The sequence below is a fragment of the Cheilinus undulatus genome, linkage group 11 (genome assembly GCF_018320785.1).
Source record: "Cheilinus undulatus linkage group 11, ASM1832078v1, whole genome shotgun sequence".
NCBI classification, from domain to species: Eukaryota; Metazoa; Chordata; class Actinopteri; order Labriformes; family Labridae; genus Cheilinus; species Cheilinus undulatus.
In genome coordinates, this window is record NC_054875.1 from 21,124,073 (window position 1) to 21,136,304 (window position 12,232).

General features: G+C 42.6%; 1 protein-coding gene across 5 annotated transcripts in view; it reads right to left on the reverse strand.

Moving 5' to 3' along the window:
- casz1 (castor zinc finger 1) overlaps positions 1 to 12,232 on the reverse strand; it is a 75,120-nt gene that overhangs the window by 8,341 nt on the left and 54,547 nt on the right. For all 5 annotated transcript variants that reach the window (XM_041799201.1, XM_041799203.1, XM_041799200.1 and 2 more), the window contains exons 6-14: positions 10,570 to 10,734; positions 8,280 to 8,452; positions 6,981 to 7,849; positions 3,237 to 3,369; positions 2,765 to 2,828; positions 1,628 to 1,791; positions 1,207 to 1,329; positions 780 to 1,100; positions 485 to 683 (exon numbers count right to left, since the gene is read on the reverse strand). In XM_041799201.1, coding sequence (XP_041655135.1) covers positions 485 to 683; positions 780 to 1,100; positions 1,207 to 1,329; positions 1,628 to 1,791; positions 2,765 to 2,828; positions 3,237 to 3,369; positions 6,981 to 7,849; positions 8,280 to 8,452; positions 10,570 to 10,734 — 2,211 coding nt within the window. The remainder of the gene's footprint in view (positions 1 to 484; positions 684 to 779; positions 1,101 to 1,206; positions 1,330 to 1,627; positions 1,792 to 2,764; positions 2,829 to 3,236; positions 3,370 to 6,980; positions 7,850 to 8,279; positions 8,453 to 10,569; positions 10,735 to 12,232) is intronic.

The following is a 12,232-nucleotide window of genomic DNA, read 5'->3' on the forward strand; positions in this document are numbered from 1 at the left end:
AGAGACTAAGAGGCGAGGGGAGGAGGAGCAGAAGGGGGGGGGGACTTTTTGTGAGAGGGGTGATTTTCGACACATTAATGAATTCATTTAAACGGTTTTCCAAATACGGGCTCATGAGAGCAGGCAAGGGCTGCCATTTAGGTTTCATTTGCGAAGCATTCCCCTGATTTTTGCCCTATTCCAGACAGCCTTGTTTACTGTGCGAGTGACAATGATTTATTGGGTAATATCAGCTAAATTGGCCTTTTCTGAGAGGAGAATGCGGCAGTCAAAATGACATCATTGACATATAAACAGGCATTACTGGGGTGAGTCGACTGTCTTTTTCAGCAGAGATGGAAGACGGCAAGCAGCGGTTGTGAAAGCCTTGAGTCAAATAACCTCAAACACCAGTCTAATAGATAGCATACTTCATGCTTAGAAAACTCTAGGGGATGACAGTAGGTGATTCAGCTCATGGCTCAGTTATCAAGTCCCAACTCACCTGGTTGGGACACAGACACTGGAGGGAGTAGTAGGAGAACTGGTCACGGATGTTGACCAGATTGTTGTTGGGGTTGATGTGGTCCAAACAGTGGGACTCGGCCTTGCCAGACGTCTTGCACACATACTTGCAATTCCCAAACAAGCAGTGGAAGTGGAACTTGTTTGAGTATTTACAGTCAGTAGCCAAACAGGGGTCACTGCGTGAACAAAAATGGAAAATTGAGTTATTTTAGCAACTGTCCAAATAGGATAATACACATACTGTAACATTACACACTACATGCTGCTCCTACTTTTCCTGGAATTGCAGGAAGCCAGGTTTCACTTGTGGCTTAGCGTTCTCCAGAGAGGTGGTGGCCAGAGGGGAGTTAGCCGGCAGGTTGGGCATGGACGCCGCTATCTGTGGGATACTGCCAGTCAGCTGCTTCCAGGCCAGCAGCGAGGGAGGAGGAGAACTGTAGCCACCAGAGGAGGTGAGGTGCGCAACATCCATAGCGGGATTGTTGGCAATAGAGACAGGGGCAGCAGGCTGCATTTGGGCTCCATCACTTAAGTCCTTTCCCTCGCTAAGCTGAGGCTCTGACTTCACTTTTAAAGTGGCTCGTAGGTGGAAGCTGAAAAACAAGACAAAGCTTATTTGTAAGTCGGAAATTTTAAGTCAAGAGCTTAAATGTAGTCAGGGGATATTTTCTTATCAAAAACCTTAATTGTTACACTCACTTGGCATGTTTTATGGCTCCATCCACTGTACTAAAGAGTGCCCCACAGTCCTCCACCAGGCAGTGAAAGTGAACTTTCTGGAGAAAGTCACACTGAGCCTCACAGAAGTCTTCTGTGTCAAATCTGGCATGAGGAAAAAAGTAGACTGTGGTTATACTGCCTTCTCAAAAAATGAAGCGTAAAACTGGTTAATCTTTTCTGACAGTAAATGTTGAAGATCTGGGGTACTGATAAACATGTCAAAAATGATTCTTTATGTCTCAGGGGGTTTCCAGATATACTGCTAGTAGTATTTACTGAAAAATGCCTGCTAGTTACTGTACTTGTAACCACTGTTTTCTCACTACCAAATGAAACGAGTCATGTGTAACTAAGAGAATGAAACTACAGTAATTCTCTGAACTTCCTTTAGATTTCTCACCTGCGGAGGTATTTTCTCCAGATCTCAGTGGGTTTTTCTGCCATGGGCCTCTTCAGCACACTATTCAAATAATGTGCAGCCTCCGGGGTGCCGCTGCCCTGGCTGGCCTCCAGCTCTGTCTTCAGGTTCATGGTGCTGAACAGGGCAGGGTTTACCTGTGACATCTACAAAGCACACAGAGATAAACAACCATGCTGCTTAGTTAGCTAAGCATACGTAAACTGGGAACTCACATATGTTGGTGCGAGAGAGAGAGTCAAAACAAACACACACACAAATGTTTGGCAAAGCAAAAAAGCGCTGCCAGATTTACAAACATCCAGGATTTTGCTTGAGTGCAGGCCAAGCGTGTTTGCCAAGCGTCCTCTGGGAGTAACAGTTAACCCTTTTATGTGAAATGGTGGCTTGAATCAAAGCCCCTAAAAGCTGACATGACATGAGGAGCTGTTGGACAACAGGTCTGTGAGCTCCTTCACTGTCTGGGCTTCATTACATCTTAAAGGAAATCATTTCTTGAAAAAAAAAAAAAAAGGCTCTACAGTTTAAAAATTGACAACATGTGTGGAGGGGGCGGGAGGTGGTCTTGATCAGTCTGAAGGGGTAAAAAATGGAGGCTGATCTGCCATTACATCATCAATGTGATGGAAACCACCTGGCACATTTGTATCAATCAGTAAAGATTTATGATAAGGACAATACCCATTTTAATCTTCACAAAAATAAATGCACGTTTAAATTTTCATACGCTACCATTTAGACTTAGTAAAAAATGAGGGCAGCGCCTTCCTGTTTTTTCCCCCTCTGACTTTTTAATCAAATAATTTACAAACTCTATAAATAACTGTAGAGCGAGGCAGGGGAAGAAAAAGTATAAAGGAGGAGAAAAAATGGACGGCGAGTTCAAAACAGCTCATCAAAAAACAAACATCTCTATATATCTGGCATGGCACCCAGCTACTGCTTCATTATATTAATTTGTGAGAGGTGCGGTGAAAATTACACCGTATGAAAAATGGCTGGAAAATTTAAATGATACAAACTCATCTTATTAGCGGTGAAACATTAAAAAACAAACAGGCCCCTCCGTGTCTTGCTAATTTGTCTTTGGATGAAAGCCGCTTGATGGATGGATCTTACCTTATTCATAAGCGAGGATAAAAGAGATGTATTCCCTGGTACAGGGTGTCCGTTTGATTCATTACTAGAACAAGGAAAATGAACAATGTTTAGTCAAGATTTGCATGAGAACAGTAAATATTACTATTTATCACACAAGGTGTGCCTGTATAATGAAGAAGAAAAATGCTGTCTTCTTAAGAAATAAGATCTACAGTGAGTTGGAGGGGAGATTAGAGACGAAGGTTTATATAAACATCCTTCTCACTCCAAAATGGAGAAATATGTTGTGTATTTTGTATTTGTATGCACATGTTTATAAATAAGATATTTTTGATTAATAATTGTTCGTATTACCCTGTTGGCAAAGAATGTCGACATTATCTATCAATAAGAAAAATCCTATTTTCTTGTTAATTTAGGATACATTTAGAGAAAGAAATGGACATTTTCCATTTTGTGTTAACCCTCTATATGCCATACACTTGTATACCTGTGGTCTTTCTTGCTCAGGTCTAGGCTATGCTCCTGCGTGGAGTCTTGGGAGGCCCCAGAGTTGGCGTCCATTGGCTCCTGCTTTACTTGAACCAGATTGAACTGACTGGCTGAAGCCGGCTGCCCATTCCCTGAGGATCAAGCCAGAGAAGCAGAGGAGAGAAGAGACAACAAAGTTATTGTTGGTCAGCATTATTATGCTGTGACAAGATCCAATCTGACTTCTGTCCCGGCCCGAAAAGAATACTCCGAGTGATAATTATTGTGAAATTATGTCAGGCCGTCAAACCTTTTAAATGGTGATTGAGAGGCGGGAGATATGAGGGAAAAAGACTCCTTTTTCTGCAGCACTTGTCACAACTCATTTGCCAGGCTGCCTCTTAACTGGTCATTAAGTGAGATGCTAATGCTGAGGGAAAGTGGCAGTCTCAGATTGGCCACCCCCCTCCCTTCCCACCTTCCCAGGCTCCTCGTTGGCCTGACAACGGATGGCAGCCAGTGCCACTGAGCGTACCCAGAAGGAACAGGGGTGCTATGTTGGTCAGATTGGAGCTGACAGCCAATCAGATTGGTTCAAATAGCGTGACCTCTCGATCACATTCTCCTCCAAATAGGTATTCAGTGGATTCTGTTTGCGAAGACAGGAGGCTTGAGATGAGATAAATAAGACCAAGGGATGACTTGGGGTAAAAATGCTGACAGGAAGGTGAATTCTGCCCTCTCCCCTTGTCCCCAAGGGATGAAATATTAATTTGTCCTGAGGCTATGCAGAAAAAGCTAGGCTTTTGTTGGACAATAAGTGGTGTTTTTTTTCTTTTTAATTTGCCTGGGGGGACTGACCCTGGCATAGCCTCTAAGACACTGTATGGCTAGAGAGCATCAGTGGCTGTGTTCTGTTTGGTGAGGATTTGTTGTATAGGAATGGTGGCTGGTGCTGAGGAATAGTGACAGGCAAGGTCATGGGCAACCAACTGTGTGCCCTTGGCCCTCAGACTGGCGAGGCCTCTTTCCTTTTTCTTGCTCCAGAGAAAACAAGACCAGCCTATGTAAGGGGAAACCAAGCAGAGTTCCCCCCCTGCTACAAGATGACCCAAAGACATATCAAAGAGAATAGGAGTGGAAAAGCCAGTCCTGGGCCTTGTCAGCTGAAAGCTAGGAGATGGGGAAGTGTCAGTGTCAGTTCAGCTTGACAAAGGCTGAGGTTGGAAGGGCTGGAGGTGGGGTTTGGGTGGGGCTAAAGAAAAACAGCAGTCAAACAATTTTGCGTCTGCTTTGAGGTCACGAATGCTTACTGAGCCTCGACCAAGCACCTCTTCCCTCCCCCCAACTTTATATGAGTACACCCAAAATTAACCAGCCAGACAGATCCTTCCTTGTCATTGACAATTAAATCAACTCTCAGACCAAATGAGAGCACATTGTTAGGAGAGCAGTCACTCACTATATGATCCTCATATGATCACTGATATGTTAAAGCATTCCTTTAACATATCAGAGAATAAGTAGACAATTTACAACTGATTATGATGCACTACTCTCTTGTTTTCTTGCACACCATGCTGTTATTTTTTTCAGCCACTTCCCAAAGAGAGGGAACAAATGAGTTTGACTCAAAGCAGCTTTTTTTCTGGAAATTATCCAGGAATAATGTATCACCATGTAATTACCCTGGATAAGATACAGAGCTAGTGAAAGATCATTTGTACTGTGTGTCTAATTAGTAAACCCTTCAGAGCCTCGGATCTCTGTGAAAAACACTTAGGGGTAAATTAGAGCAGAACACTTGTAATAATAATAAAAAACTACTACCGAGAAAAAACTGAAAGCAGAAACAGGAAAAAATGCAGAATTCACCACAATGGAGGTGAAGTTTCACAACCTCATGGGGAAAAAAACATGAGCAGTGTGAAAAATAGCCACAAACACAGACTTTTTCTCACACCTTTATGACAGAGAAGCACAGACCACTTCCTCCTTGTTTTAGCCCCAAATGTCCTGTTCACACATTTCATGAAACAAAAACGAGACATAAAACTACAGCTGTAGAGGCACTCAACTTTAGTTTTTGGATAGAGTAGCTTATTTCAAACCAGCTTTGTTATCCAGCAGAGACATCTGAAATGCAGCCTCACAGTTAGACAACGAGAGGGGTGGTGAAAGCACCATCTGTAGAGGCCCCACCCTCAGTGGGGGCCTTCCCTGTGTTTCGACTACCTGCTGGAAGCCCAGAGGTGGAGCTCAGCCTGACAGCCTGAGCTCAGCTCGGATCCCCGGAGCAGCTGCCCCAGCTCTCTCCCAGGGCCTGTCCTGCTCCAGGAACACCACCAGGAATTGTAATCCTTCTCAGTCCCAACATCCGGAGACGCTCCCCCTTGCAGCCCCAATTACAATCTGCACCCCACCTGCTCAGACTCTGCACAGGAGGCCCCTCTGCTGCTGCATGCAAAGCTGTGCTCTGCAGTGCATTATCAATTTAATGCTTTAACTGCACTTTCATTTTCACAAGCTTTGTTTAGAGCCATATAATAAACACAGACAAGGCAATTACCTCTAAAATTACGGGAATTGTGTTTATGCTAAATAGAAACTGACATGTTTTTGTGCAAACAGCAGATTTCTAGAAAGTCAAATATTGTGTCTTTACTGATGCATGCAAGTGTGTCTGACTTCTTGTATCAGTGAGAAAAACCTTTTCCTCAGCTTTGGTGCATTGAGTCATTTCTGCCTGAGCAATTTCTGTTGTTTTATCAGTTTGCAAAGAGGCTACAGAAAAGAAAAAAAAAAACACTTTTTTTTGTTCTCGCAATTTCTGAACTTAATTTCATTCCACCTCCATTTGCTTGGAACGGGCGCAGACATAGATAAGAGACCAATGATGAGGAAACATGTTCGACACAAGCCCCAGGAGCCCCCACTCTGAACATCATAAGAGACTTTTACAGGCTCTACTCTCCCCTGTCAGCGCATTTATCTCCAAATGGATTGTGGGTATCTAACAAGCGATCAACACAATAACAAGCCCAGAGCAGAGGACCATGCCTCCAGTATGTCCCTTAAAGCCTGAAAGCAGCACTTTTTTCTGCCTTTTTCTTCACTGTAGGATAGTGATAGAAATGACCTCTGAGTGCACTCCCTCCTCTCAGGCTGTAGTGAAGTCAGCACAGAAAAAGGATGTGGCTTTTGGTATACAGACATTGTAGATAAATATTTTGGATGGCATAATGGCTCAAAAGGTTACTTACCAATCAATCAAATGTTTAAAGCTTCAACAAGCTATTCAGAGTAAATGGTTAATGAATTTGATCTTGTATAGTCCTTTTCCAGTCCTCTGACTATTCAAAGGGCTTTTTACAAACAGGTCAAACTTCCTCATTCATACACTGATGTTAAAGGCTGCTATGTAAGGTGTCCATCAGTATTTACCAATCCCATTCATACCTCTTCACGGGACGCTGACGCAGCAGTGGCAGCAATATGGGATTAAGTGACTTGCTCAAGGGCGCATTGACATGTGATTTCAGGAGCTGGGGATCGAACCCCAGCCCTTCTGGCTGAGAGACAACTTATTGCTGAGCCACAGCCGCTTTGTTCGGTTGGTTTGGGTTTACTTGTATACCAATTCACTGACTGTTAAATTTAAAACTGTCTTCAAACAGTTTGTCTAACTGGAGGAAATGTTTAGAAAACAAAAAATATGCAATTTAAAATAAATCCGAATATAGATAACAATACAGATACTGACCTATGTCTGGGTTGTTGGAAGGCTTGAGGGCAGCAGCTGCCAGTCTGGCCATCATGGGCGATATCAGACCTTTGCTTGCTGAAATCTTTTCCATAATGGAGGAGGTGGCGAATGAGGTTGGGGTGGATGCCATGGACCCATCTGCCCCTGGTGTGGAGCAGCCCTGGGTCAGTGAGTCAGTGGGCATGGAGTGACTCCCAGAGGATACAGCTGATATTAGGCCTGCAGCTGGTGGAGGTGGTTGGAGAGGCAGCCTGGGCATGACAGGGAAGAACGGGTTGGAAGTGGCCAGGGCACTGTTGGAAAGGGCAAGTGCCACTGACATATTGCTGGGCAGCGCCTGGGACAGCAGGTTTGACATCCGCTGACCCGCACCAGCCAGCGAGGGTGTAGGTTTGAGGGCATGGTTCGATGGAGAGGAGGAGGAGACTGCGGTGGTAGGAGTGGCCAACAGGTGTGGTACAGTAGTAGACTGCTGGGTCGTGGGCGAGGCACTCAGGCTGGAGTTCTTGCTGCTGATGGTTGAGAAGTCCATCAGATCATCATTGCTTGACTCCTCTGGCTCGTCCTTTGGTGCCAGGAAGGTGGAAGTGAGGCCCATTACGCCAGAAGAGCGTATGTGGCGGCGCTCATGTTTGCGCTTGTGGGAGGTCATCTGGCTGGTGGAGGTAAAGGTGAAGCCGCAGCCTGAGCGGATGCAGTGAAAGTGGTTAGTAGCTTTGCTGTACACGCAGCCTTCGTACTTGCACTCCTCATACTTATAGAACTTCTTGAAGCCATCTTTGGCGTAGGCATCATCCTTGATGTGGTAGCTCTTGTGCTTCTCAATGTCACACTTGTTCTTGAAAGTGAATGTGCAGCCTGGGCGCCTGAGGAAAAGAAATGAAAATAAAAGGAAAACATGATAAGCTCTGAGGATCTGTTACAAAGCCACCTCAGTGACTGAGTACAGTTAGGAGTCGTGGAGAGGGTCCACATGATTCAAATACTTGACAATGGAGGAATGATAACTGAGCCTGTTCAGTAACACAGCAGCAGCTCATTGACACGTCGCCACCTGCAACCTTTGCCAGAGGGATACATTCCAGGGAGGGAGTTTGATGAATCAACCAAGTGATTCTCTGAATCTATGGATAATAGCTCTGTGGTGCATGCTATTTAACATTAGGGCTTAATTCAAAAGTATGAATTTAAAGAGATTTGTTTTTTTTTTAAGTTTAAAAAGAATAACTGATGAACATATAAGAGATATAAAAAGTAATCATGCTAAGGAAAATCTGCCACACTAGGCCCAATTACCTGCAGTGGAAGTGTGTAGTCTTCTGCCCGTAGAACTGACACCCAACTGTGCCACAGTCCTCAGTGGCTCGAAATCTCTGAAAGCCATCATTGATCAGCTGGGCATTCTTTTTATGGAAGTTTTCATGGGTCATGACATCTGAGGTGCTTGTGTACACCTTGCTGCAGCCCACCTGCAGAGCACAGACAACTGAAAATCAGATCTGGGTCCACAGCGTTTCAGTTGAAGAGTTTCAGTTTGCAAGATGGGTTAAGAAAAAAAACAACAAATGAACATAGACAGTGATTTAAATAGAAATTAATGTAGCAGATGACAGAGGAAGAGCACAGTGTGGTTTAGAAAATGCTTGTGGCCTAGAAGAGAGAGATCCCTGCTACTCCACCTCCAACGCAAACTTATCAACACAGAAAAGTTCATTGTTCAACTGAATAAAATGATATGATACTGCATAAGTAACCGAACTGTGCCATCATCATAAATATTGTTCTGCTATTGATACCGACACCAGCTAACGCTTACTTGTGTGCGCTATAAGAGGCAACAGAAACAGCGAAGCCCAGGTGTGCCAGTTTAACTGGTTTCTTATTAAATGGTGATAGTTCAGGCAGATGTTCCAGAGGCTTGGCTTCTGACTCTCTTCAAAGTAACGTTAAACATGCAAATACGCCACCCACTTCCTTACTATAAGATGTTATTATTGCCTTCACAGATTAATGTCATAAAGAAAGCATCAGCATAAGTCACAAGGTGAGTGTAAAGTGACACTTTTTTTAAGAAAATACAAGTGGATGGGTAGATGCCTGAATGAAACAGTGCAAATGGTAATGACAAGCTGAGGAAAACTCCTTGTTTGAAGTTGAAAACTTTTGTCCAGTATCATTGTTATGAATCTGACAGAGCTGAGAAAGTCTTTACTTGAACACAGTCAAAGAGATGTGTTAACACACAGCTGTATTCTGAAGTATAGAGATATGCGTGCTCTGATAACACATTACTTTCGTGCTTGCTCATTTTTTAAATCAAAAACAAGAGTTTACACAAGTCAGTCTGTATGTATCACTTTGTGAGGTTTTGATGAGTCCGAACTGTTTTAGTATTTAAAATAAAAAAATTCTGTCTTTGAAAACTGTTGGTTATATTTACAGCAATTTAAGAATAGAGCAGCAGGCAGCTGAAGCTACAGACATTACTGTCAAAGATGCCTTACAGAAAGTGAAATTCATATTTTGAGTGTGATGATGCAGCCACCACAAACTTACTGTAACTCTTACAATACATTTCAAAAGATGGAGGGGGACAGAGGAAAGCTGACAGTGTAATATGACAGCCTTGCTCTTTAGTTGAAAATGTTCTAGCACTGAGAGCCAACAGAAGAAAAAAAATCTGGTAATGTTTGAATTAAAAGCAGCACTTGTATATCATGTCTGGCATTTTTCACTGGTACAAACCGGGCAACTTCTCCATATTGAGTCAAACAATGAAAAAAATGTCACTCTGCTTTTTCCCTCCTAAATCAAGAGAGCCCAATGCCAACATCTGCAGATTCTCAAAGACTGTTAAAACAAGGGCTGAAATATCCTTATAACAATGACAATGTTAGGGAGGTTTAAAAAGGAATACATCTTAAACCATCTCTGCTGGTGAGAAAGCTCTCAGTGCAATGACATCTTGAAAATAAGCAGATGTAAAAAAATTAAACAAATCCTGAAGGGGGGATAATCTTCAACTGTTTGCTTGGTACTAAATGAAAAATGTGTAGTTTATATAAACACCTAACTGAATTTTATCCATGCCAATTAAGGAGTGAGAGAGCAAGAGGAGCACACACGGCCTCACATGTATTTTTCCTTTTACTGTGAATTATATTGTGTTAAACTGTAACTTTTTTTTGCAGATGAAGGGAATCTGAAAAACCCTAAAGTCATGTTTGTGCATTATCATTAAAAAATGCTCTGAAACTACTTTTCACAGACCTTTGCCTGCCTTAAATTTACTGCAACAACAACAAAAAGCTGTTTTAAGACTCTGAAAGCTCTATTCAGATTTAGTCTAATCTGGCTTTCAAAAAGATGTGTGTGTTGTGTGGCACTGATAAACAAACATATTTTTTCATGGCATAATACCTCATACTTTAATACCACATGTGAGTTTAGGCTATTTGCACTGTATATAATGCTCAAACAAGATATTTTTCACTCCATTTATGCACATACATGTCTGCTGTACAAATTGATGTTCTTTAGGGGGTATGTGTGCAGTTGGGGGGTAGTGTGAGGCTGTTTAGTGTACCTGCATGCAGTGGTAATGGGTGCTTTTTCCATTGAGGTGGCAGCCATGGTAGTAGACACTGCAGTCGTCCAGAGGGCTGAAGCGCATGAAGCCATGCTGCAGAGAATTGTCCCTCTTCTTGTGCATGTTGTAGTGCCTGATTACATCCTGCTTACTGGTAAACCTCTGCAAAAAGGGGAGGGGGGAAAAATGTACAGCAACAGGTTGGTGTTTATTTAAACCAGTCACAGAATCAGCAACAAGTCACTTTATCTCTGTAGAAGCAGCAGCTGCAACATGCAGGAGCCAATTGGCCGTTGGGGAGGGCTGTAGACACTGCAATGGAGAGGGCCAGGATGTCTTTAAAGATGACTCGTTGTGTGGTTATTGATTTACTTTCCATATCTCAAAGTTATATTCTACCCAAATGTAGCATCAAGGGCTCTGAGACCTTTTGAGAACAGGAGAAGCTTCCACATGGAACATGAAATACACTCCCTATTCACCCACTGTCTACACTTTATTTTTTTCCCTTTCATTATAATTTTTTTTTTTTTTTTTAATTAAGACAAATCAATTGACATGCAAGATCACAGTTATGATGTTTCTGTCTCTGGAAAAATTATGTTCCATGCAGATGGTTTCTCAGACGTGCACAGGGGAAAAGAGAAGACAACAGAAACAAACAAACAAGCCAACCAAAAAAACGTTTTCCCTTTCAATTCGCTGAGATATGATTCCGTTTTTAATTAAAGCATAACACTCGCTTTTGGTGAATGCATAGCCTGTCATGATGAGAGAATATGCTAAGAAACCCACCTTTGTAAATTACAAGATAAATAAATAAATATCAAAAGAACCCTCCCACACCCAGGAGTCAGAAACAGACAACAGAAAAGTCACTCCACAGAGACCTGCAGCAACCAAATCTGCTGTAATTGGGCTTAAGCTGATGTTACAGAAGCTGTAACGGGAGAAGTGCAAATCAATGAGCGAGTTCTGACTTCAATCCATATTTATCTCCAGTTGAGGGAAAAACATCAGAAAGAACTATTCTAAAAAGCAACTAATTGCTGTACAAAGTAGGGTAATTGCTTTGTGTCATGTGCTCCACTTGCGCACAAGTAAAACGCTAAGATCTCAAACAGCTGTTCATCTACTTGCTCTTGGCCTGTTTCCCACTACAAATTTTTGGGATGTTTGACTCCTGCAGGAAAAAAAGATGTCATTAGGATTTTCTAGACTAATTCATAAATGTGTGTGATTCATCATTTTTTAGATATTTTAACAGAAATTCCAGAGCTCACTTCTGGGTCTCTGTGCTTTCTGGTATCTAGTGGTTAATGATGACCGGAAGATAAGTTGAACTGCGGTCATGGTACATTCGATCCATCAAGCCGTTCAAAATAGGCCATGGAGAGAGCTGACTGGGAAAAAGATCTCATTTTCAGTTGAGTGGTGATGAAGGTTGGGAGCCACTTGCTACATTTATTTTAGGATTCCCACTAGTGTGGCAAGATGAACACTCTCCCTCATGTACAAGCCCATGAAAGGAGAATGTTAAGACTCAGCCAATCGCCCAGAGGCTGGCAGTGGGATAATATTCCAGGAGAGTGTGTCATGTAACATTTCATGAGTTATCGCTTCGAACAGGGCTGCTCATCACTGCCTGCTTGTTTTTTTC